Source organism: Physeter macrocephalus, chromosome 7 (genome assembly GCF_002837175.3).
Source record: "Physeter macrocephalus isolate SW-GA chromosome 7, ASM283717v5, whole genome shotgun sequence".
NCBI classification, from domain to species: Eukaryota; Metazoa; Chordata; class Mammalia; order Artiodactyla; family Physeteridae; genus Physeter; species Physeter macrocephalus.
Window position 1 is genome coordinate 122,356,521 of NC_041220.1, and position 27,979 is coordinate 122,384,499.

A 27,979-nucleotide genomic window follows, 5' to 3' on the forward strand; every position below is an offset into this window, starting at 1 on the left:
GTGGGCAACCTTGTCTTGTTCCTGATCTTAGTGGAAATGGTTTCAGTTTTTCACCATTGAGGACAATGTTGGCTGTGGGTTTGTCATATATGGACTTTATTATGTTGAGGAAAGTTCCCTCTATGCCTACTTTCTGGAGAGTTTTTATGTAACTTTACATCTTATGGTCTAGGCAAACAATAAGAGATTGGGTTAATAATCTCTTGTTCCCATGTCTCTGAAGAAGATGAAAATGACAAGGGTTAGATTATATCCTGAAAGCTGCACTGGCAGTATCATAATGCCCTGCTGTTAGGCATGCACTGATGCATACATTCTAGCTGAATTTAAGAGGATATAGGCAGACTTTTTCCCCTATAAGTCATACAGGCAGAGCAAACAGCAAGCAGCAGTGGGACAGTTTTCTTCTCTTGCCTTATTGGATGGCATAACACTGAGGGAAGTGAACAAAATGTATTCTTTCCTTCATAATTTCTAAATACACAGAAGGATGGAAAATTGCAATAGAAAGTCATTTTCCATCCATATATCAAACAAAGCTAATATCCCCAAGTGCAGCTTTTCCCATCCATCTTACAAAAGAAAAAAAAAACCAGTTCTAGAGACAGAGTATTATTCTTGGTTGTACTCCATGCAAATCAGCATCTTACTTGCCTACCACAGCAGTGTTCAATAAATATGACACAATTTCACACATTCTTTCTCAGAGAAAAGCATGTTCTTTGTCAATTTTTTAATATCACTGAAATACTTTTAGCAAATTCATGTAATGTATTTGAGCCCTCCCAATGAATTTTTCAACACTATAAAACACGGTTAATTTTGTGAAAGAGGAATATTGTCAAGATCTTTTAAATATCTTTCATTTATGTTAGAACCTGAAGTTCTTTAGTTATTAATACTCATTTTCCAGATGGCAATCTTTTTTTTCACATTTCTTATGCTGCCAACATGATTCTATTCCATTTGGAAATTGATTTTTACTTTGGGATGATGTTGGGTGTTAGTGGAAGAAAAAAGATAGGTTACAGTGACAAGTAGGTGCTTCTCCTTGCAGCTTTTGCAATGTTTTGCAAGCTGTATGTTTGTATATAGTCAGTTCTTCACTATGTATATGAAATGGCCTGTGATTCCAAAAACATAATTGTTCCCTCCACCTTTAATTAAATAATGGCTAATGTTTCCTCGGTGGAAAACAGATGTTTTCCTTTTTAAAAACAGATGCATTTGCAAAACAACCCTAACCACTCTGAATTCTGAAAAATATCAGAAAGGGGGAATTCGGTATTTGAATAAGAGTCAGGAAAAGGTACATTGTGGATGTGCCTGGTTTGTGGCTGTGGTCAAGGTGGTCACTGACATTCACAGTGTTTATATTATCACCCTGACTGAGGCCGACGTGACTGATGGAGGGTGTTCATTCACAGAAGATGGTTTGACTTCATGACTGCTCTGGTTTGTGAATGCAGCTGCTATTTGTAAAATTTAGTAGAGGCTCTTTTTCACTCATTCTTCAAGTATTCAGTGGGATGTTTTAACTTCAGGCACTGTGTTGATATCAAGAATATAGAAGTGAACAGGGCAAGTACTCACAGATGCTTCCCAACTATGAAGAAATATTACAGAAAATCACATGACTAACTATGGAACGTGACTAATCACATTATAACTATGGAATGTGCAGCAGAATTCAAGTAGATGGTGATGTGAGAGTGTGTTACAGGGAGTCCTGACAGATCTAGGGAATCAGGGAGGCTTTTGTGAGGCAGGGACATTTATGTTTAGAGCCACAGGATTTGGACAATGAAGCCAAATGAGAAGAGCAGGGAAAACTTCCAGACAAAGAGAACAGCATGTAAGAAGACCCTGAGTCAGTAAAGAGCTCCAGGCAGAGCTCCTGCCTGGAGCTTAGCCGGGAGCACACCATCGAATCAGGCCTGAGATGTCAGAGTGGGAAGCATACCTCAGTGTCTTGTGGGATGTGTACAGGAATTTGGGTTTTAATCCGTAAGTGAGATAGGCAGCCATTGTTGGATTTTCAGCTGGGAAGAAACAATCAGATTTGTACTTTGATGCTGGATTGAAAAAAGTATAGGGGAGCCAAGAGTGTTTATGGCGGGGCCAGTGGTTGTAGTAGTTCAGGTGAGAGGGACATTGCCTGGAAAAGGAGAGAAAAGCACTGGGTCAGATGAGTTTTAGAAGATGGAAATGAGAGCTCTTGGGTCTATTTAGATAAGCAGGAGTGAGGGAGAAGAAGGTGTCAAGGGTGAGCCACCAGATGGTTGTGGGAAGATGAAGATGGTGTTAGAGGGTGGATCACAAATTCAGTTATGGACAGGTTGAGCTTGCTTGTGACATGATTCCAGTGGAGCCAAGGAGTGGTGGGTCTATGATAAGAAAAGGCACAGTTACTGTGAGTTGTTATTATACCGAATCGATAGTTCAATTTGGAGTCCTGGAGCTCAGAGGAAGGAGGTTTGAGTTACAAATAAACATTTGGAATTTGGGGGAGCATAGAGGATAATGCAAGCCAGGGAGTATATGAGCTTATCTAGGAAAAGGGGGGGGGGGCGGGATTAAAAGAAGGCCAAGGATGGACACGGTGCCAATTATGCCTCTCATTGGGCCTCTTCCTCTGTGCTGAGATCCATCTGACTTTAGATTTCTGCATCAGAAGTGGACTTCCTGTACTTCCCACCACTCTGCTTATACTAGAATGTTTGTAGCTATCCCTTTATGAACCCTTAATACATTTTTATTAGCCATCTTCAGGATATTTCTCTCATTTATTATGTTATTTATACCATCATCATCGTCATCATCATCATAACAGGTAACATTTAATATATTCATTCTCTGTGCCAGACAATTTTCTAAGAGCTTTTTATACTTTTAACTCATAATCCTCATCAAAACCCTATTAAGTAGGTACCACAAGTGTCCCCCATTTCATGAGGAAACTGCAGCATCGAAAGGGAAGAGGTGCCTGATATCCATTTCCTGCATGTCCCTAGCATGAAAGGGATGTGTTACACTTCCCTTCCCAGGTGGACGGTATCTTTGATGTAGGCTGTCGGGTTTGAAATCAGTTCAGCTACTACAAGCTGAGGCATCTTGGGCAGGTTACTTGGCCTTTAAAGGGCCCAAGGCCGTGTTGGCATATAGTAAGTGTTCTTTAATGCTAGCTGGGTTGCTGTTGTTATTCTGCCTTCCCACAGGATGTAATTTCCTTCAGTGTGCCTTACAGGAAATCCTGATGAGGTGGTGAGGCTTATACCCAGCCCAACCTTGCAACTTTCCTGTATCTACTGTGACGCTTCCAAAATGCCTGCCGACATGGTTTGTTGATATTCTAAATTTCGTAATCAGTTTCTTGGTCATTCAGCATATTCCTCATCATAGGTCGAACAGGTGGCCAAGTCCAACCACAGCTGTCAGCTCTATGCTTCTAAGACAGACAGTTGTGTCCAGGAAACTCTCTGACATGCAGGCTCGTGTGCCTGTTCTTTAATCATTCACAGAACCCTTCAGACCATGCAAAAGTCTGTAATTTTCAATATATTTTTGTGAGAGCACTTCAAGAACACTATTGTCATTATACTAAAGGGTTTACCTGTTGATCTTTTTGGCCTTTAAATATGTGTTTATCCTTTGTCTTGTTTGAAAGATCACTGGGAATAACACAAATCCTATACCCTTGAAATTTCAGTCTAACAAAACAGAGAAACATTAAACAAATCATGTTGCTAATAGTAATAAGAGTTTTGATAAAGGCCCCAAAGGAAAAGTAATTATAATTAGAGTACATAATCTGGAGACCTGGCCTAAAGCGGGGAGGAGTGGAGTTGGTCAGAAAGACTTTCCTGAGGAGCTGAGTTTGCGTAGCATATTGAGATTTAGCCGTGACCCATCAATTTCAAACATTTCCTTGACTTTCTTATTTGTCAACATCCAGCTATTTTTTTAGAACACTGTGATTTTGCTCTCTCCCCACACATCATTTAGTCACCTGCCTGAACCCTACGTGTCCATCACTAGCTCAAGTCAATTTCCGCTCCAAGGTGTTTTTATTCCTGGCACTTTTATTCTTCTAGTCCCAAAGCCTGCCCTCTCCCCAACCAGTGATCATTTCCTTTTCTCTTTTCCTCCCAAGTCTCTCTTTGTTTTCATTCTCCCTGATAACCACCTTGGTCTGGACTCAGACCAGCGCCCACCTGGACTATGCAGCAGCATCTTAGCTGGGACTACCCAGACCCCACCTACTTCTTCACTGCGTGCAATGCAGCGCGTACTCTCTCTGTTCATAGTACGGCTCTTTGTCCATTCTGGATGTCACTGCTACACCAATCATCTGTAAACACTATTTTTATCGTCTCTCTTCTGTTCAGATACACCCAATGCTGTTTCACACTCTTGCGTTCAGAATCACTTCCAAGGACGTTCATCAAACTGCAGCACTCTTTCAATCACATGTTATTCCCCTTTTCAACCCAACACACAGTGCCTTAGAATTAGTATAGGCTGACTCTCAGATAAACACACTGTAACCATTTCATTTCTTCAGCTTTGCCAGGGTTTTATGCCTGACGTGTTCACCTCATCCTCGTACCCAAATCCTGCCATCATGCCATGTCCCCCTCGAGCACCGTGTCTCTTAGAAAGTGCCACTGACTTTCCTAAGTTTCATTACTCTCTCTTGCCCTTTCTTCTGAAACTTATAATAGATAGAGTCTGTACAGCACAAATCACTACTTATTATGGGCAACATAGTGTTGGCTGCTGTTTCACAAGTCTCATGTCCCCCACAGAGACCATGCTTCTACAGACAAGAATCATTCCTAAAATCACTTCTGTGGTGTCTGCAGCACCTAGTACAGCACTAAGCCCAAAGCAGGTGTTCAATAAATACCTAAAGACTGCCTGCAGAATGATTCATCGAAAGGGATCTTGGGTGGGTGAAGATTTAATATCTACCATAGTTGCTCTTTTGTCCCATGTTGGGATGGTCTGAATATATTTCTTAGTAATGAATAAAACAGAGACATTAAACCCAGCAAATTTATGGATAATTGTAATCATTAATAGTGATGTGTAGCCTTAAAAATAATTTATGGCATTAGAATAAAGTAGAAGGGTCAAATTAACCTTTAAGGTTAATATGCCATTGTATTCAACTAATTCCACAAATAGCCATTTGGTGCTTACTCTGCGCCTGACCCTAGGGGCTCAGTGATACACAAAAGAAGCATTATCTCTACTCTCCTAGAGTTTACAGTTAAACAGGGGAGACTGACTTTAAACAGAATTTTAATTATAATAGTGTCAAGAAGTACAAAGGAAAGATACTTTCCACAATGGCTGTGTGTGACTGCTGGGTCTTACCATGTTTAGGGCAGCTCCACGCTGAGAAGTTTTCACAGGGGACTTGTGGGGAGGAGTTTAATTTTCTTCATGTAACTGTCTTCTTAGTGATGCCCCACTGGTGAAAGGCTCAGGAGAAGCTGCTGCAGGGCCATCTAATGCAGAAGAAGGAGTAACAGCAACAATTCAGTCCATCCCGAGATTTTCAGAGCTAACGGAGACAGAGAGAGCATGGGAGGTTGGTGGTGGTGGACGAGGTTGCAGTAGGAATAGGAAGTTTTGAGAGTCCACCCCAAAGACTAAATTTGACCACAGCGAATTGAGATGTGCAGCCAGAAAAGGTTTGCAGAAAACTTAAGAGAATCTTAACGTATCCATTTAAATACGTTAGACCAAATCCTATGCTCAGGAACGTACACGTTGGAATTCCCTTTGGCTTCAGGAGGACACTGGAAGCGTTTAATGGAAAAGATATGTCTTTCAGTATTTCATACTTGCTAATGGAGAAGATAATTTGATAGGTTCCTAATAACCGTCCTGCATAGTGAGACCAAACATTCCTCACCACTAGGCCTCATCATAGGTAAGAATTTTATGAATTACATGCCTTTCACTTCTGAAAATAGGAACAGACTATGAGCCACTGCTATCTGAAATGCAAAATGTGGTAATACGTTTTGTATCCAGTCAAAAACACTTCACAGTTAAAATTGAAACAGAGGCCTAGAGAGATGTGAGATTTTGTATCCTGCTATTATACCTCAGACTATTACAGTATTCATAAACACGTACCTAACTTTAAAAGTACAGTTACTTTGCAAAATGAAATAACTACAGTTACAATGAAAACTCTCTGTTGTCCTGGTAATTTTGATTTGCTTAAATTACACTGAAACCTATGTGAGAATGTTTAAAAGAGTAGGATTTCTGGGCTTCCCTGGTGGCGCAGTGGTTGCGGGTCCGCCTGCCGATGCAGGGGAACCGGGTTCGCGCCCCGGTCTGGGAGGATCCCACGTGCCGCGGAGCGGCTGGGCCCGTGAGCCATGGCCGCTGGGCCTGCGAACGGGAGAGGCCGCAACAGAGGGAGGCCCGCATACCACAAAAAAAAAAAAAAAAAAAAAAAGAGTAGGATTTCTTTGAGACCATGTCAGAGCCCTTAATGGCATTTTACTTGGCAAAGGGTGGTGTACCAGAGACCTCCCATGACATATGAAGTTCCACACCTCCTTTCTTTGCAGTGTCCCTCAGATTTGTCCCTGCCCACATTCTGTCTGCTGTGTGAGCATTAACAGTCCGTGATTGGACTGTGAGAAATGAGCCTATACTGGCTTTTGCCAGAGTTGACTCTAACACTGCTCTGGGATATATTCCACATTCTTGATTAATTCATTCCCCTCCACCCCACAAAATCTCACCCTTAGCGTGTTATTTCCCAACTCAGGAAAGTTTAATGGCTCCCTACAGGCTTTCTCAACAATGAACTTCTATGCTATCTAATCTCTCTATAATCTAAGTTACCCATATTTTATTCAGTTTATTTTTTAGCTGTTCTGCACTCTCTCCTTCAACTCTTCATCAGAGTGTCCCTTGCCCAGTATTGTACTCACACCTGCCTCTGTAAAATTACCTCTGTCTCAGATGCCTATTCCTTTTACCCTCATCCTTCAAGGCTCTGCCCAAATCCAACCCCCGACACGTTGCAGACTCCCTCACTTGCCATGGTGTCTGTCTTCTCTCATCCTGTGCCAGTCATTTGTCTCTAATCAACAACCCATACATTATTGTTTGCATTCTAGTCACTGTCTCTACCTTATAATTTTGTTTCCTTTAAAGAAATTCACTCTGCTGAACATTTATATTTTAAATAGAAAGATAATTATCCCATAAATATTTGAATGAATGATATAGATTCCCTAAATATTTGAATGAATAAAGCACAATATATAATTTAAAGGATAAATAAGATATTTATCCTATAAATATCCTGCAGTTACATTCCAGAATATTATAGTCTTCATAAAGATAAATATATATTATTCAAAATATTGCTCATTGCTTATTTCATAGGTGAATATCACAGAATTTTAGAGCCAGAATGTTCTTGGTGATCATTTATTCTAACCTTATCATTTTACTTAGAAGGTACCAGGACCAAAGTGACAATTAATATGAGACAGAAGTGTAATAAACCCTAATCTTATGAAGAACGTCAACTACGATGTTCTCCACTAGTGCTTTCAGCTGTCTTCAGCTAGCTTTCAGCCTGCCTTATGGACAATAATAATACCTTTCTTAAATTTTTTTATATTCCATGATATTTCCATGAAAAGTGTCAGGACCGTAAGACGCTAATAAACTTCTGCTCTAAAAAGCACCCATGTTTCTTTCTTATTATTTTTCAAAAGTTACTAAATTTTTCAAAGGTTACTGAAACTTGAAAAGGATTTGAAATTATAGCATAACAAAGTGTTTCATGAAGTTGCAGTCTTTGTTATGTTTTTTAAAAACACTTTTATGGTAGTTTCTTTATATAATTACTGAACTTTTTCTAAAAAGCAGAAACTGTTGTCTTAATAGCAGCATTTAATGAAATATATCCAAACTTTTAGGAATTTTCAGTGTATGCAGTAAAAAACAAATAGTTTGAGCCTATATTACATGATATGGCAGTGTATGGCTCAGGTGACCTCTCTGTGATCTTAGGTCTATGTGATCTACAGAATTTGATGCAAAGCTCAAGGAGTGAGAGGCAATTCCTTGTTAGTCCAACGTCTTTTCTATACTAGGGATAGAGACCTCTCTCTGTTCAATGGAGCCCTTTCCCTCTTAGTGCCCCTCCCATGTCCTCATTCAGATCTGGGAGGAGGAAAGAGAGGTTTTCTTACTTACCAAACACCAGTTTCATGTGCCTAACAGGTTGCCACTTGTGTCAGTGACAAGGATAAAAACTTGCTCATTTTAATGCTGCAGACTGAATGTTTGATATTCTATTGCATTTTATTCTACTTTTCAGATTATATTTTCTGTGAGTCCTGATCAAGTGACACAAATGTGCTGCAATGGTGACATAAACTATTGATTGAGGCTGGAAAAGTGTCTGAAACATCATCTTTTTCTTTTCTTCTTTTATTTTTTTATGGTGCCTCTATTGGAACAGTCTGAGGGAAGTATATACAACATGAGTTTTATCATGAAGCTGCACAGACACTTTCAAAGGACGGTGATTCTGCTTGCCACATTCTGTATGGTGAGCATTATTATTTCTGCTTACTACCTGTACACTGGCTACAAACAGGAAAACGAACTGTCTGAGATGGCTTCAGAAGTAGACTGTGGGGACTTCCAGCACCTACCATACAGGCTGATGGAACTGAAGACAAGGAAGCTTTCTGATGCCTCAAGGACAGAACCCACAGTCCTGGTGTTTGTGGAAAGCCAGTACTCATCGCTCGGTCAAGACATCGTTATGATTCTAGAATCCAGCAGATTCCAGTATCACATTGAAATTGCTCCTGGAAAAGGGGATCTCCCAGCACTTATAGAAAAAACTAGAGGCAAATACATTCTCATTATTTATGAGAATATTTTAAAGTATATAAATATGGACTCTTGGAATCGAAGCCTTTTAGATAAATACTGTGTTGAATATGGTGTGGGTGTCATTGGATTCCACAAAACTAGTGAGAAGAGCCTACAGAGTTTTCAGTTGAAAGGTTTCCCTTTTTCTGTATATGGAAACCTTGCAGTAAAAGATTGTTGTATTAATCCTCATTCTCCATTGCTTCATGTGACCAAATCTTCTAAGCTTGAAAAAGGTTCTTTACCTGGAACTGACTGGACCATTTTCCAGATTAATCACTCAGCCTACCAACCAGTAATATTTGCCAAAGTAAAGACCCCAGAAAACCTTTCTCCTCCCATCCCTAAAGGTGCTTTTTATGCCACTGTCATACACGACCTGGGGCTCCATGATGGAATTCACAGAGTTCTTTTTGGCAGCAACTTGAACTTTTGGTTGCATAAGCTCATCTTCATAGATGCTGTTTCCTTCTTGTCAGGGAAGAGGCTCACATTGTCCTTGGACAGGTACATTCTTGTGGATATTGATGACATTTTTGTGGGAAAGGAAGGAACAAGAATGAACACCAATGATGTTAAGGTAAGGCTCTTTATCTCAAAGTTTGGTTCATCTCTCAGTAGGTTTGTCTAGGGCTAAGGGATTTCCTGGGACATAGGATTTTTATTTTATTTGGAAATTCTTAGGCAAACTGGGATGAGTTGGCTACCCTCAGCTATTTTTGAGATATGGGGCTATATCTCAGCCCTAGAACAACTAGGTAGATAATACATTTTTCTCTGAATCAAGAAGAAAATGAAGATTGTCTTAAGGATTGAGTGTGGCAGAATCCTGAAATGATTTCTGTGTGTATTTAAAACTACAGAGTAGAAACCACTTCGTTTAATTACTTTCCGGAAACTATCTACCTCAGTAAACTATTACTAATCTAAGACTTTAGTCCATTTAGCTATGAAATCAAGGTGAATTTATTTTAATGAAAATAAATACTCCCACAAATTTTCAAGAATTAAAGATCTCATAAGTAGCAAGTTCAGCTGTTTCTGGAAGTCAAATGTGTGACTCATTTTCTCTTATTACTTTTTTGAAACTCTGAAAATTAGCACTACTAAATATGGAAAGCTATGAATACACAGGCATACCTATTCACATACACACATAAGAATTTACATTAATTTTCAAAATTCATTGAACACTTCTGGTTCATATATGAAACCTATCCTGCTACATTTATATTGGATTAGATTTCTTATTGTGTAAAACTGCTGCCCTTAGATAGAAAACAATTATTTGAAGATAGTTAGTTATCATTGTGAAGGGATTATATTACATAAACAACTGGCTGTTTAATATTAATGGAATTTAAAATTAGAATGATCTACAGTGATCTTAGTTTCCCATTCGAAATGCCACTGGATTCTATCTCTGTTATACTACATACTGATTTCACGTAAAAGTGAAAGGAGAGATTTTGATACATAATTTTTATTCTATATAGCTTTGACCTTTTGGTAAAATATAAAGTACTGAATCAGATGGGGAAAAAAGTCTTGAAACTGCATTCTTTTCTCCAGACACTAAGCATCTGGCAAATAATAGTAATGCTCATCACACTACTTAAATGAGCTAAGAATACCAGAAGGACTATTCAATGTTACCATAAGAGAGTGTGAAGACTGAAAAGAAAGAAAAACCTTTCATATTTTTGGCAATATTTTAGACTCTTCCTTTTAAGTCAATATAAATTAATTAATGAAGTTGTGCTTAAGTTTTTCATTAGTCTTTTGAAATAGTCTTTGAAAATGTAGCTAAATTAAACCAAGCTGGTAGTTTAAACATTTATTATGAAACAAAAAATTATCATATCCTTGAAAATTACAAACAATACATAATTCTCTTTCTAATTTTTCCATTTCAAAATATTATGATTAAAAATTTTTAAGGCTTTATTTCTAAAACATAAGTCTTTGAAACTGTCAAAATATGTTGTTATGTCATTAAAAATATGCTAGATAAATCTCCGAGTTTTTTATGCAAACTCTACTATATCCTCTAAAATTAAACAAAATACAAAATGCCTTTAGTGCTCTTAAGGTTAAGCCATTTTTAAGTGGTACAAAAAATTAAAAACTTACTGAATAAATTCAATAAGAATTTAACATGTGTAAAATATTTTATGAATTGCTCACATTTAGATGGGAATATATTTTCTAACCAACCTGAAGGCTTAAAAGAAAGTATGTTTTGAATTCTTCGGGTTTTTGAACTACTTCTAAATTGTATCTGTGATTGTGTCTCTAAACATAGTCATTCACCCATTCATTCATTCCTTCATTGATTCATTCTGTAACTAGTTATTAAGCATGTCCTACATGTGAAGTATTTTTGGTGATATGTAAATAGAAACATACACCATGGTCTTATCTGTTTAGAAGAGAGGGTGGGGAGAGTAAAGTTAGAGAAGCTCAGAAAGCACATAGGTGAAGACTGTGCTGAGCATCTTCCTGCTCAACACTTGGAACGGCCATATCACACGCCAGCGTGGCAGTAGGCACTAGGCATACAAAGATAAATAAAGCATGGCTCCCCCTTAATGAGTGTACCGCTGTCTTGGTAGGGGTGAAGTGGGAGTGATAAATAGGTAGATAGCTTGCAATGTGGTGAGTACAATAGGAAAAGTGCCTGTGTGGTTTTATGTAAGTAATGCTGTGTGAAACACTATACTGTGTGCTGTGTACCAGAACTGTGAAGTCCTATTAAGCAGAACAGATTTAGAAGGCAAAGCTATCGTGATATAATGATTTAGGAGGCTGTAGAGATGATATTCAGACAAAAGAAGATTTCTTGAAACTAGGAAATGAGAATAAGAATGGAGAAGGAATGACCAATATAAGAACAATATCGAAGGTAAAGATGAACAACTTAGTAATTGGATCAATGGAGATGAAAGAGAATATAATCAAGGATGACATTAAGATTTTTAGCGTAATTGAATAGAGTTGCCATGTGATTCAGCAGTCCCACTCTCGGGCATATACCCAGACAAAACTATAATTCAAAAAGATACATGCGGGCTTCCCTGGTGGCGCAGTGGTTGAGAGTCCGCCTGCCGATGCAGGGGACACGGGTTCCCGCCCCGGTCTGGGAGGATCCCACATGCCGCGGAGCGGCTGGGCCCGTGAGCCATGGCCGCTGAGCCTGCGCGTCCCGAGCCTGTGCTCCGCAACGGGAGAGGCCGGGACACGGGTTCCCGCCCCGGTCTGGGAGGATCCCACATGCCGCGGAGCGGCTGGGCCCGTGAGCCATGGCCGCTGAGCCTGCGCGTCCCGAGCCTGTGCTCCGCAACGGGAGAGGCCGCAGCAGTGAGAGGCCCGCGTACCGCAAAAAATAATAATAATAATTTTAAAAAATAGTTACATGCACCCCTATGTTCATAGCAGCACTATTTACAACAGCCGAGACATGGAAACAACTTAAATGTCCATCAACAGATGAATGGATAAAGATGTGGTACGTATATACAGTGGAATATTAGTCATTAAAAAGAATGAAATAATGCCATTTGCAGCAACATGGATGGATCTAGAGATTATCATACTAAGTGAAGTAAGTCAGAAAGAGAAAGACAAATACCATATGATACCACTTATATGTGGAATCTAAAATATGACACAAATGAACATATCTATGAAACAGAAACAGACTCAGACATAGAGAACAGACTTGTGGTTGCCAAGGGTGAGGGAAGGATTGGGAGTTTGGGATTAGCAGGTGCAAACTATTATATATAGAATGGATGAACAACAAGGTCCTACTGTATAGCAAGGGGAACTATATTCAGTATCCTGGGAGAAACCATAATGAAAAAGAATATATATATATGTATAACTGAATCACTTTGCTGTACAGCAGAAATTAACACAACATTGTCAATCAACTATACTTCAATAAAATTTTTTAAAGTTAAAAAATGATATTTAGTGTAGTTGAGTAATAGTTGATTATTCCAACAACAAAGAAAGAGGAGAGAGCAAGAAGATCATAATGAAGGTCATTAGAGGTCATATTAAAATTTTCAGTTTTATTGAAGTGCATCTGGGACATACAGGTATAGATGTTTAACAGGTAGTTGCCTCCCGAGAAGTCTGGGTAGCAAGTGTAGTTTTTGAAGTTATCATTCTAATTAGGGGATGGTTCGCTTTCAGCATGAAAGCATGTGACATCAGCCAGGGAAAGGGTTTATAGAGTGACAAGAGAAGAAGATCAAGTGTAGAATCTTGAGAAAAATCATCTTTCAGAAAATAAGTGGAGAGAGAAAATCCTGTGAGTAAGAGTCAGAATAGTCGGAGACCAGAAAGCTGTGATGCTATACAAGCCTCGGGAGTAAAGAGCTTCAGTGAGGGTGTGATCAGCAGTCTAAAATCTAATAGCAGGGTCCACTGAGGTGAGAAATGGCAAGTCTCCTTTGGCAAAAGATAAAAGTCACTGGGGACTCTTACAGGATCCAGGGTAATGGAATGATCGAGGCAGAGGCACAGCTGAAGTAAGTTCAGGAGTAAATTAGAGGGTTAAAATACGAAGAAGGAGAGCGTGGAGTACTCAGTGGAGAAATTTGGAGATAAAAGAGAGAAGAGAAATTAGCTGGAGGGTGGGCTAGAATTAGAGTGACCAGCTATCCTGGTTTGCTTACACTGAGGGCATTCAATGCTAAAATTCAGAGTCCCAGGCAAACTGGAATGACAGGTCTCCCTAACTAACTAGGGTCAGGGAAGGATTTTTTCCTAGGAAGAAAGATCCAAGAGCAGGTGGTCTAAGAAAAGGTCATGGATGTGCTGATTAATAGTACATAATTAATAGAAATATTTTCATAAAGCTCTTTTATTTAATTATTACCACTAAAAAACCACAAATGTTATACTTACCCTATTTGATGTATTAGGAAAATTGAAAAGAATGTGAGGAAATTGAAGGTGACGTAGAATGTTTCTTGCAAACATTGCATTCCACGTAAATTTGAACTATGATGCTAATCACTGCAAACGTGCTTTTTTTTCCTTATGTGGGACAGAAAAACTGTGTTTCCTATTTAATCGGAAGATTAGAATTAGCAATGCAATATCAGTTTTTACCTGCCTTGCTACTGAATAATATGAGCACGTTTCAAAGAGCCTCAAAGGCTACAGAAGAAACTGTGACATGGCACAAAATATATGACTCTTCAAGAGGAAGAAGATAAATAATGGACCTAAGGTGTTATCTTCATTAGTTGGAGAACATACAAGCCACAAGCCATAGCCCTTAAAGAACCAAAGAACATAGTGTAGACAAATATTATACTATGTCCAGTAAAACTGAAGTCAGGAAGGGTGTGTGTGTGTGTGTGTGTGTGTGTGTTTGTGTGTGTGTGTGTGTGTGTATTGAACTATATGGACAAGACTTGTCTCAAATTCACCATGGACTAGTTTTGTGATGTTAGAAAATTCAAGTTCCTAGTGTCCTAACACCTGTCCTCAAACTTCCTGAGACCTAGTGGTTTTTGGAGAGGGAAAGTGGTATATAAATAGATACTTCTCCCATTAAAGCATTTTAAAGTTATACATGAAAGCACAGCATGACCAAATGAATACTAACAATTCAAATTCTCTCTTAGAAGAATGAATTCACTCTTGGCCTAAGATGCATTATACCTTTAGACTTAGACCGTTTCGTATAACATTTCAGCCCTAAGGTAGATAGGAAGTGGAACAGGGAGGAGGCTCTGATAAAAGTGGTCTTAAGGGTTTTACTGAACTCTCTGCAGGTATACTCTCAGCAAATAAAAGAGCTGCATATCACTCTCATGCCTATGCTTCTCCCTCCTTCTCTTTCTATAATAGGCACACGCGCCCTTTCTAACGTTGACAAACTTTCTAACATCCGTGAGAAAATGAAGGACCAGCCCAGCTGTATCTGAGCACACTAAACAGGGGCCTGAGTGTGACTGGAGGGACTCAGCAACCGTTCCCCGTCCTCACTACCCTAACCTTTCCCACTGCTCCCTTATACTTCACTATTCCTTAGTTTGGCTGTGTGTCGATTACCCCTTAAATCTACATTTTGTAAGGGGCCTCATAAGAGAGGACAGTTCTTTATGAGTGACTTTATCATTATTTTCCCTGCTAACTGAAGGTCCCAGAGCGCCTAGGGAAAAGAAAGTGCTGAAAATAGAAGTAGGAAGCCGTAAAGCTCTGAGAAGTAAGTGGTATCAGGCTCACAAGACAGACCTGGCTGACTTCTCTGTCATGCAGGGGGAGCTGACCCCCCTGAGGCTGAAATGGAAGCTTCAGTGAAGGGGAGCTTCGTGCTGCCTGACCTCAGCCTGACCTCGCCCTCTCACAAGAACCTTCCTTGCCCCAGCTAAGGTCAAGCCAGAGGCTTCCTAAAGTCATTGAAAAAGAAACTGACACACCAAATGTTTGCAGGGTAAAGGCAACTGCAATCAGTTATTCGGTCATAAGTAAAAACAGAAAGGAAACATTTCTCCAGATAGTTCACTATTGATGGATGTTAAGGCCTGTACATAGCACCAATCTTTTTTTCCCTCTAAACTCGTATTTCTCTAATTCCTTTCCATTCTCTGTGATGTTTCTTATTTTTTATTTGCTAATATCAACTTTAATTGCATTGTGCTCTGGAAGCATGTGTCTATTTGATACCAATACTTTCCATTTGCTAGAATCACCTTATGACTGGATACAATATTCTTATAAGAACATATATTGTACAGTCAAGGTATATCTGTTAGCTCAACTTTGTTAACTGTGTTGTTCAGAGCTTCTGTATTCTTCCTGTCTTGATCTTTTTTTGGATGGAGGGGAAGGAATAGAGTGTACTACTTGATGTTACCAAAGGTGGTATGTTTAATTCTCCAACTAATAGTGGATTGTAAATATTTCGTTGTTTTTCTGTCAGTTGTTACCTTACATATTTTGAAGCTATGTTATTTAACTGTGTGTGTGTATATATTTATATATTAATTTAATATTTTATTATTCTATGGCTATCTTAATACTAGTAGAGCTACACCAGCTTTTTGGGGGTTACTATTTAAAAATTATACTTTATCTCATTTTTATATTTGCTCTATCATCTGTCTTTACATTATAAATTAGTTTTGAAAACAACTTTCTATGACTTTTGCTTTTTATCTACCGTGTCAATATTTGTCTTTTAATTAACAAGATCGGTCTACATACACTTAATATGATTATCAATGTGTATGGATTAATTTCAGCTACCTTATTTTGTGCTTTATATTTGTCCCACTTGTTCTGTATCTTCTTTTCTTTCTCTCTGTCCTTTATTGCTTTTATTGTCAGTTTCCTTTTTTCTACCCATTCTTGGTTTGAAATATATATATATATTTTATATATATATATAATATATATATATTTATATAGATATCAAACTAGTGGTTTCTCCAGAAATTTAAACATATGTGCTAATAAGCAAGTGGTAATATTAATATCCTCACACCTCAGTCAAAAAGTGCAAAGTACTTTGTCTCCAATCATGTCCACTCTCCTTTGGCTGATGAGCCATTCTTTTTTTTTTTAATTTATTTTATTGAAGTGTAGTTGATTTGCAATATTATGTTAATTTTTGAAGTACAGGAAAGTGATTCAGTTTATATATGTATACTTTTTCATATTCTTTTCCATTATGGTTTATTACAGGATATTGAATGTAGTTCCCTGTGCTATACAGTAGTTTTTCATATTCTTTTCCATTATGGTTTATTACAGGATATTGAATATAGTTCCCTGTGCTATACAGTAGGACCTCATTGTTTATCCATCCTGTATATACTAGTCTGCATCTACTAATCCAAAACTCCCAATCCCTCCCACCCCCACCCCCCTGATGAGCCTTTCTTGTTTTGGATATTAACTATGTTATGGCTGTTTATTAGACATTATTGTTTTTACTACCATCATGGTTTAATTAGATTGGCCTACTCCTTTTCAACAGGTAAGCCAGAGTGATGTCATTGACATATAATTCAGATCATGTCCTTCTCAGAACCCTCCAGTGCTTCCAGTCTCACCCACGCTAAAAGCCAAAATTCTTAGTCTTTTATAGCCTCTGCTTAACTCCCTGATCACATGTCCTACTCCCCTGTCTTCACTCTAACCTCCCTAGCCTCCTTGCTGTTCCAGCTCCTGCTTCAGGGTTTTGCACTTGCTGTTCTTTCTGCCTAAAATGTTTTTCCCCAAAATTGGTGCATGGCTCTCTTCCTCACTTCCTTCAGGTCTTTACTCAAATGTCACCTTCTCAGCGACGTCTTCTCTGACCATTCTCTTTAAAATTGCAACACCCCAAATCTTCCCACGTTTTCCTGCTAATTTTTTTCCCTAGCACTTATGATCATCAATAGTGCACTGAAATTGGCACATGCTCACCAGGTCAACTGTGTACATCTCTTCCCAGCTTAATAACATGGCCAGTAGTTTGGAATTTTGGCATGGGGGTAGTATTACCACAGAAACTGGCAAATTCTACAAATTCAGGCTTTTTTCTTTTCAAATAGCCAGTTGTTAAAGGTTTAATAGCACACTACTGGACAGACTCTATGTAATTACTTATTTTTGTTGGTTTGTGACTTTGGCTACTAAAATGTAAACACCATGAGGACAAGATTTTCTCATCTGTCTGTTCACTGAGGTATCCCCAGCATCTAAGAGTGTGTCTGGCTCCTTATATATTTGTTGAGTGGATGAATCCCATTCTTCCTGGAGCATATCCTTTAGATGTTCCTTTAGTGAGAGTCTATTCGTGGTAAACTCTCAGATTTTATGGAATGTAAATGTTTTTATTCACCCTTGTCTTTGAAAGACAGTTTTGTTGAATTTACAATGCTTAGTTGATAGTTCCTTCATGTATAACCATTGTTCCTCATACTAGGAAAAACAGGGCTCCCTAGAAGTCACCTGAATGTTTGTGGTAGTAAAATGTGTCCGAATCCCTCTGGGCCCTATATTGTTTTATGATTGTCAAAAAGTTAGGCAATTTGGGACTGTTCTTATGAATGTATATGAAATGTTTCTCTTTCTTTCAGTTTGGTAGAATACTTATTTCTAAATTTTAGATAATGTGATTTATAATATACAGGAAAATACATCATTCGCAATATTATTATCAAAATTAAATAGCCATAGTGTGCTAGCAGCTATAAAGACAATTATATTAAGGAAATAATTTTCTGGAAATAGTTTTCGGCAATAATTTAACATGGGGAAATAAGAAAATAGTTTAGCAAAGGGAAAAACTATTTTGTATCCATAATCTACTTACATTTAATAAATTTTATTAAATTTGTTACATTGTGAGATGGAATGTATCTCTGTTACTATCAAGGGGTCATTTGTTACACAATGACATTCTAAAAGAATGAGTTCTAAATTATTTAAAGGAGACAAAATGATGTTTCTGAACACCACATGAATATATAAACAGAATATTTGGTGACTAATTACAATTTTTTTTTTTTTTTTTTTTTTTTTGGTGGTACGCGGGCCTCTCACTGCTGTGGCCTCTCCCGCCGCGGAGCACAGGCTCCGGACGCGCAGGCTCAGCGGCCATGGCTCACGGGCCCAGCCGCTCCGCGGCATGTGGGATCCTCCCGGACCGGGACACGAAGCCGTGTGCCCTGCATCGGCAGGCGGACTCCCAACCACTGCGCCACCAGGGAAGCCCTACATTTTTAAAGGTCCGATGTGATGAATCCTTCCCAAGCAGGATAAAGAGCAGGGCAATCATAGATGGTACTAAAGCTCAACCAGGCAATGACAAGTTTTACACACTAGATGAGCAGAAGATTACAAGAGGAAAACTCTCAGTACAGATATAGATGCTAGAGATATTCAATTCAGTTCAGAAAATTATGAACATCTACTCTAAGTGCCGTGATAAGGATTTCAAGGGGTACATTGATGAATAATGAAACATGTTTTTTATAAAGGAAGTGAAGAACAAAGGAGAACATTTTACTGGGTTATTTCCTTCTTTGGATTGATTTTTTTCAAACATTCCATAACGCTTGGAAATAAGTCAAAATATAAATGGGTCTTTTATATTTCTGTGCTGATGGCTTATAATAATTACATAAAAGATGTAATTATTTTATAATGATATATTTGGGGGTACTTAGCTACTCCCAAGATGGGTAACACTTACTGAGTACATACATTGTATTGTGTTTTATATTTATTATCATTTAATTTTCATTTAAAAATCCTATAAAACAATGATTATAAGTACCATCACTTCATATGGAGAAACTGAAGTCTACGATTAACTTGCCTAGATCTTTCAATCAGCAAGAGCCAGTCCCAGGATACAAGATGCAGCTCTACCTGCTCCAAAAGCTGAGCTTTCCCACACACACTACTCCCCAGGTGACCCCTATCACAGTACTGTGGTGTCCACATCAAATCCTTCCTACTCTGCTTTATAGCAAATTAGATCCAAGACAGAGTCTATTATAGTTTGATGGGTCATATCTGAAGCTCTGCCTTGGATTTAATTATAAGTTTGGAACAAAAGTATCAATCACTTCTTGAAATGCCTTGGACTTAAGTAACTGCAGTGATTTGGCCAAGGCAGATTTTACTTGAAGATGTGAGTTAAGTTCACCTTCCTATGCACTAATGTCTTCTTTCTAGGCACTTTGCCTCAGTTCTGGTAACTGTCATCAGTTTAGCAGTTTTGACTGAATTAGGGTGACAAAATGACAGATACTTTTGGTGCTAGCTCAATTAAAGTACAGAAATTTTCCACAATTCAGATAATTTAACTTTTTCTCTCTGTATACATTCAGATTTTACAGTCCCTATGATGTTTTACTATGCATTATACAGGTATTCCTAATATTTTTTTAAGCACACAAATTTTTTTTAAATGAAGTAAATTCTGGTATATTGTCTTAGTCTCTGGGAGACATTAATTAATAGCTAAAACACTTTTTCTTCTTAACTTTTATAGGCCATTTATGCATACGGAACTGTAGCCTCAGGTACTAAATAGCTCTTAAAATTACAATGTAAATATAAAATAAATTACGAGATCTACTTGACATAATTTATGGACTATTTATAGACAACAGAAACATAGTCAACTGGTTTAATTAAACTTCAAAGTGGAATAAAATTTTTAAAGTACTAAAATTACTCATTTGGTACATATTGGAATTTTATCTTAAAAATTAGGTGTTTTCATTTTCATATTAATAATTAGAATGATTATGCATAATAATAGTTATAATTATTAATTATACCAATTACTGGGACTTCCCTTCCTGGTGGCACAGTAGTTAAGAATCCGCCTGCCAATGCAGGGGACACGGGTTCTATCCCTGGTCCAGGAAGATCCCAAGTGCCGCGGAGCAACTAAGCCCATGTGCCACAACTACTGAGCCTGCGCTTTAGAGCCTGCGAGCCACAACTACTGAGCCCGTGAGCCACAGTTACTGAGCCCATGCGCTGCAACTACTGAAGCCCGCGTGCCTAGAGCCTGTGCTCCACGACAAGAGAAGCCACCGCAATGAGAAGCCCGCGCACTGCAACAAAGAATAGCCCCTGCTCACTGCAACTAGAGAAAGCCCATGCGCAGCAACGAAGACCCAACGCAGCCATAAAAAAAAAAAAAAAAATATATATATATATATATATATATATATATACACCAATATACCAGTATACCAATAATATACCAATTACTAAAATAGCTATGTGTTTGTTTCCTTTTGTTCCTGTAACAAAGTGCCACCAACTTAGTGGCTTAAAACAACCCAGATTTATCACTTAACAATTCTGGAGGCCAGGGGTCCCACATGGGTGTCACTGGGTTAAGTTCCAGGTATTGGCAGGGCTGTGTTCCTTTCTGGAGGCTCTAGGGGAGAATCTATTGCCTCACCTTTTCCATCTTCCAAAGTCTGCCCACATTCCTTGGCTCATGTTCCCTTCCTTCATATCCAAAGCTGGCAACATTACATCTTTCTATGCCTTTCTTTCATAGCCACATCTACCTCTGATTAAAACTGGGAAGGTTTTCCACTTTTTAAGGACCCACATGGTTTGATTGGCCCACCCACATAATCCCTATATGAAGGTCCTTAATTTAATCACATCTGCCAAATCCTTCTTGCCATATCACGTAACATATTCACAGGTTTCAGGGCTTAGTACTTGTTTATCTTGGGGAGGGAAGGGGAGGAAGGAAGCATTATTCTGCCACAAACTATGCTCTTCATGTAGTCATGTCAGCAATTCTTACAGCTGCTCAGTCCCCCAAAACACTTTACTACTGTTCTCATTGGGAAATGAAACTTTGATGCCATACCTATGATCGAACAATTAATTTAGCTGAGTCAATAGTAATTAATTAGGGAAAATTAAATTATTGTGCTCATAAACTCTTCCTACCCCTTACACTCTACAAGTTAACACCGGCAAGCAAGTAACCCTTTATTCACTTGGGAAGTTTAAGAAATTTAGCTCTCCAAAGACTGCTCAGTAGGAGCAGATCGTGACTATCACCAATTCACTACTTCAGTAGTTTCCAAGGCCATTTTTCTAAAAGTGCATCCATTATGAAACTAACTAAAAAACAATTTTAAAAGCCAGTTTATTAGGACTACCACACAGTTACTTAAGCACCGATCACCAGTTTTATCATACATTTTTTCTCTCTCCATTTTATCGTCTTTGACATAGCTTGTGTTCCTGCACCTACCTCAGCCCTTATTTTATCGCTTTTCCCTCTTTAGAATCCTGCCTCTAATTACCCCAATCCAAAAACAACAGTGGAATTCTATTCCATCCTGCTTATCCCTTCTCTCCTCCACTCCCCTGCTTTGATTCCCTAGTGTTTGGATTTGTACAGCAGTGCTTCATTTTCTCCCCCTTTAGATTTACATATTTATTTTTACGTAACTTACTGTCTCTGTTTTTTCCTCTGAACTATATATACTGAGTAGAATCGGCTTTCCAAAAAAAGAAAAAACTGCATGTAGAAATTAAGCCAGCTGGTTGGGGCATTGAACAATGATCTATTTGGGGAAAAAAAAAAAGAAAAAAATAGTTCTTCACTATTCTATTCTTTATCTTGGATTAAATAATCTATCAATATATACATCAGAACAACATATAACAGAGTCATTCCTTGTTCAGGAATCCTAAGAAACAAGGTACTTGAGTTCACCTAGAAAGACAACTTACTTGATACCCTTGAGTAACTGAATTGAGTGGTTTTGACAATAGACCATTCAAAGGTTAGAGTTGCTGTCATCAAAAATAGTTAACACTTGTGTCCTGTCAGACTTGGATTTCTGATCTATTGACACTACTGAAAAATACCTTTAAGAGATTTTGTATGTTACACAATTTTTAACAAAAATTATCTGACAATATTTACAAGAGAAAGAAGGCATTATATTCATATGAAGACTGATTTTAATTCTAGTGTATTTGCTTTGCCAAAAAATAGTTTAGGTGGATATTCAAAATATTTTTGCCTGATTTGCTAATTTGCTTTAGAAATGTAATAAGCATTTAAAGAGAGTAAAAAGGGAAGAGAAAACACTTTCCCAATCTTTGATATTTCTTATCTGATACAGGAGCACTGTCATTGGTCTGACTCAGGGGCAAATGAATAATGGAAAAGGAAAGCTGTATTTTTCATTCTTGTTAGAAGTTTATTGCTAGAATTAGATCTCCAAAATCACTATCACTTGCAACTTCACAAGAACTAATGACTACTCAAACGCCATTCTCAGTGAAGACCCAGTAGCTTATTGCACTCAGAAAAGTTCCATTTCCCTAAATGGGATCAATCTTTAATGGATGCCAGTGACAGGAGGCTGTTCATCAACCGTTCAGGATAATTCAGAGCCTTAGTAGAGGCCAGTGTTCAGTGCTCTGTACTTGGAAATTGATACAATGTCAATGTAACATCTTCAAGAGCACGGGCAGCCTAGGAAGGTGATTCACTGAACATCTTCTTTTTAAGCCATTACATTTTCACACTGGTTCTCTATTATAACTGAATGCCTCTAAGGAGCAAAATCATGACTTAAGCTACCCCTTTAAGCCACTCATGTATAACAAAAGTCAACAGTTTATAACTCTATTTTTATTGTTGATGAGCCTAAAACAGAGATACTTTTAAAGTCACCATGTACAACATATAACTTGTAAATGAACAAAAAGCAGGGTGCTATTAGTATTTTTTTAAAGGAACAATCCAAGAATTTGCCACTAGTTTCATCTTGACAATCTTTCACTCAGAGATATTTAGATGTATTTAATCACTTTTCAAGATGAGACCATTTTCATGAGTTTCCAAATCAGAAAAGGCAAAATAATCATTTAAAATGCTTGTTTAAACTGCACATTTCCCAATCACACACTCACAGATTTTGACTTGGTAGATTTAGGGAGAGCAGAGGAATCTATGTTTAATATGCTCACCTAGATGATTCTAATATAGATGGCAGACATGCAAGTTTGGGGAAATACTGGTTTAAAAAAACCGCATTCAATATTATTGCAAAATAAAAAGACATGGGTCCTATTATCTTTCTGTGAAGAAAGCATGTTAAAATAATTTTGTATAAAAATATTTATAATAATTCTATATATATAAGCATATATATAATGGAAAGAGGTCATAATAGAATGAATAGTTTTGTGACTGATTTCAACCTAATGCTGGAAGAGTTCTTATTTTCACTTATTTTTGAGCCATACATCAAGACTGTTCAACAATACTTTAGCCAATGTGTATACATGTGAAACTTCTTGTGGAGTTGAATAAAGTAGATTTTACATGACGGCACAAGAAGCAGAGGATCTGAGAAAGTGATTCCAATAAATGGATGGCTTAGTATGGCCTAGTAAGAAAACAATGGATAATTTTAACAAAGTAAAGTAATGAGAGGTACATTGCTTCTGTGATCTTTCAGGAAGAAGGACTCCAGAGGCAAAGAGGGCCATAAGCAAGAGTTTTATAAGAAGTAGGATAAGTGGTATTTTGGGGGGAAGGGAAGAGGAGGGAGGAAAAAAGGACCAAAGAAAGACAGGAAGCAGGGTGGGAGAGAGAGAGAGAGAGAGAGAGAGAAGTGTGGGATATAGTCTTTGTGTTTCAAGTCTGAGTGAATGTGCGTATAATACGATATCAGAGAAATCACAAAGGTTTGGGCTGAATTATAGGTGGAATAGAGGTACCCCCCCCCAGATGATTTTTAAAAATCATTAAGAAGTGGAGTATTTTTGAATGAAGAAAAGCTTTAAAGCTTCTTAGGAAGCTTTAAACATTTGTCTCTAATAAGCTACAGCTCAAGTGGGCTAGGCTTGTTTGTTTATTTTGTCCAAAACGAAAATAAATTTTCTTTGTTTTCAAGTATGTAAATAATACATGCACTTTGTAATAAAAACAATAAAACAATGTAGAAAACTACAAAGAAGAAAGCAAAAAAATAGTCTCCCCTAAGTCCCACTACACACTGGATTTAGTCATTCTTTAATGTTTGAAAATCTGATAGGTAAAAAATTTTATTTCATTAATTTTAAAATTTTTATCTTCATTTAATTGTGAAAGCAGATTAACTTGGTCACATTTTTATTGCCCAATTGCATTTCTCTTTTGGGAATTACCTTTTATCTAGTTTTCCATTAAGGTGTTTATTTTTGTTATTTTTGTTATTGATCTGTAGCATACTATCTCTTCACAAAGAAAAAGACAGATACCAGGTGATAGTCTCTCCCTTTTTTCCCCCAATTTAACATGTCATAAGTTACTTTCATTCATTCATGTAATTAAAGGGAGGATTTACTCTCCTTATATTTATAGGTCTCTCTAGTCAGTTATAATTTTTCCTTTTATTTCACATTCCATACACTTCTGCCTCTTCAGGTGAGAGATATAATTCCAAGACACTCTGGTTTCCCTGAATAACTTACTATACATTTATAATGTAACATTTAAAATATTTATATAATTACTCTTACCATCTGTTATTGTAGTACATTCTGTAAGCTTACTTTTTTTTTTTTAATAAATTTTTTTGGGGGCTGTGTTGGGTTTTTGTTGTTGCACACGGGCTTTCTCTAATTGTGGCGAGCTGGGGCTACTCTTTGCTGCCATGCACGGGCTTCTCATTGCAGTGGTTTCTCTTGTTGCGGAGCACGGGCTCTAGGAGCACGGGCTTAAGTAGTTGCGGTGCGTGGGCTCAGTAGTTGCGGCTCACGGGCTCTAGAGCACAGGCTCAGTAGTTGTGGCGCACAGGCTCAGTTGCTCTATGGCATGTGGGATCTTCCCGGACCAGGGCTCAAACCCGTGTCCCCTGCATTGGCAGGCAGATTCTTAACCACTGCGCCACCAGGGAAGTCCCTGTAAGCTTACTCTTAATGTGAAATGAATTTCCCAGCCCCGAGCTCTTATGAAATCTTTGATCATTCTGTTCAATCTCTATCATTTGTAGACCTCAACCATTCTCCTCTTGGCCTTCACATTTTCATAGACTGAAAAACTTGTTATCATTTCATCTTTCTCATTATTTACTTTTTCTGGTAAGTTGCATAGCTGAACATAATATTTCTGTTGAAAATAGCTTGGGACCTAAAGTCAGACAAATCAGCCTGGGTCCATATCGCAACTCTGTCCCTTTCTAGCTGAGTAACCCAGGGCAAGTTTCTTAATCTCTCTCATCATCAGTTTCCATATCTTTAAAATGAGAACAATACCTACTTCACAGCATGTATGCCACCTGTGAGGATGACAGTGTATGTCAAATGCCTAATTTCAGTAGACCCTCAATAAATTTAAGCTATTATTTACTATGAACACACCATGCACTAGGAGAGAATATTTGAGCAGCATTTTGGATAAAATTCTAAAATGAGTAAAATTAGTTCTTCTAAATACCTGAGAGATACAAAATCAGCTAGAGGAAAATGAGATCACTTTTGGTTATCCACTCAAAAAATATTGATTGGTGTCTACTATGTGCCAGGCATTCTTTTAGGAGCTGGTGATGTAGTGGTGGCCAAGACAGACAAGTTCGCTGCCCATGTACCTCTTACCTCTCTGATGAGGAGAAACAGACAATAAACACATATACAAATGAACAAATAATCTCAGGTAGAGATAAGAGAGCTATGAAAAAAATAAAACAGGTTCTGTGAGATCAAGAGTGGTGGAAGGTGCAGGGGCCGGGGGCGGGGAGGAGGGTACAAGGAGATTTCTGATTTGGGAGAAGCTGGATAGGAAAATCATCTCTGATGTAATATTTGAACTGAGACCTGAAAGAGGAATGAATCAAAGACCTAGGGTAAGAGAATTCCATGCAGAGGATGCTGTGGAACAAGCCACGTGTGGTCAAGAGGGAGAAAAGAGAGGCCAGTGTGAGTGGAGCACAGTGGCCACGAAGGAGCCTGCCGTGAGATTAGTTCAGAAAGGTAAGCCCCTCTCTTTCTCCTCGAGAGGAGCTTGGGTTTTATTCTAATTTCAGGGAGCAGCCATTGGAGATCTTTGGCAAAGTAGTAATAAGGTCAGATTTAGGTTTAAAAAATATATATATCATACTGGGTCTATGGAGAATGGACTGTAGAAAAATAAAGAAAGGTGAGAACCCAGGTAGGTGGCCACTGCCGGACAGTCGAGTACTAATGGTGGTAAGAAAGATGGTAAGAAGACAGCAGGTTTGAGATCTATTTTGGAGATATCACTGAAAGAACTTGCCAGTGGATGGTATGTGGGGAGCTTCAAGAAAGGGTTGAATCAGGGATAACTCCTAAGATTTTGGCCTGACAGGGGTGTGTACCCTGAGTTGGGGACCACAGAGAGAAGAGGAGTATCCTGCAGTGGCTGTGAGGGCACTGTGGACACAGGCTGAGCTGGAATCGCATCTTCATCACTACTAGCTTCGGGCAATTAATTAGCCTCTGTACCTCAGTTTCCTTTTGGGTGAAATTAGACCCATCATAGCACCCATCTCATAGATGTGCCCTAAGGATTAAATAACTAAATAATTTAATTAAATAATTATAAGCACTTAGGACAGTGCCTGTCTCCTGGTGTTAGTTACTATTAAGGGAGAAAAATTACGAGTTCTCTTTCGGACTTGTTTACGATGTTTTTTAGGTGTCCAAGCAGAGATGTGCAGGAGGTTGGGCATGCAGGCTTAGAGTTCAGGGAGAGGTCAGGCGGAAGGATATAAATCGAGAGCTCATTAGCATATTGATGGCTTTAAAGTCCTGGCACTGGATGAAATCACCTAGGAAAAGACAGTAGAGAAGAGAATAAAACAGGACCCGCCCTGGGCCGCTTCACCATTAAGGTCACAGCTCCGATAAATTTAGATATCAGAGAAATGGCTGAGAGTCTGAAGGAATTCTATCTCACTTGTTATTTTTAGATACATCTTTTTCCTAAATTAATTCATAAAAGTCTCATTCTGGATCACAAACTGTCCTCCATTTCCCATTTCACATATATGCTTTTCCATCAGATTATAGGCTCCTCATGGTAAGATTATCTGGCATACAGTTTTTCATGCCCTTCTCTGTCCCTATTACAGAGTAATACACATAGGCGCTCTCAATAAATGTCTCTTGGATATCAGATATTTAAAGAATTATAATGAATAATTTGTCTTTTCCATGTTACCATATGAAGGACTGGTTGCTGAGGACAAAAATTTTTTGCTCTAAGGAAGAACATTAACTGAGAGAGTTTAATTGAAAAAAAAAGAAATATGACCCCTTTGGAAAACCAAACAGGAATCCAGGCTCATGAATAAATTTATCTTCCTAGAACCTATCTTTCTCTGTTGCACAAGGAAGAGATTTAAAATGAAAAGATAATGAGGTTTTGGACTAAAGCAAACTTGTGCTCAAATCTCAGATCCATGCAAGTCGTGAGACCTGAACAAGTTACTCAACCAGTCTGAACCCCAGGCTCCTCATCGTTAAAGTAGGGATGATGATAATACCTACCTAATAA

At 38.2% G+C, this 27,979-nt stretch overlaps 1 protein-coding gene and 1 long non-coding RNA gene across 3 annotated transcripts in view; one reads left to right on the top strand and one right to left on the bottom strand.

The window, feature by feature from the left end:
• Positions 1–905: 905 nt before the first annotated feature.
• Positions 906–27,979, bottom strand: part of LOC114486613 (uncharacterized) — a 188,149-nt gene continuing 161,075 nt past the window's right edge. For both annotated transcript variants that reach the window (XR_003680647.2, XR_003680645.2), the window contains 2 exons: positions 5,383–5,516; positions 906–2,158 (listed from right to left, as the gene is read on the bottom strand). This is a non-coding gene — a long non-coding RNA (uncharacterized lncRNA). The remainder of the gene's footprint in view (positions 2,159–5,382; positions 5,517–27,979) is intronic.
• LOC102984784 (N-deacetylase and N-sulfotransferase 3) overlaps positions 8,525–27,979 on the top strand; it is a 150,671-nt gene continuing 131,216 nt past the window's right edge. The window contains exon 1 of the mRNA XM_007114685.3: positions 8,525–9,520. Coding sequence (XP_007114747.1) covers positions 8,540–9,520 — 981 coding nt within the window. The 5' untranslated portion in view covers positions 8,525–8,539. The remainder of the gene's footprint in view (positions 9,521–27,979) is intronic.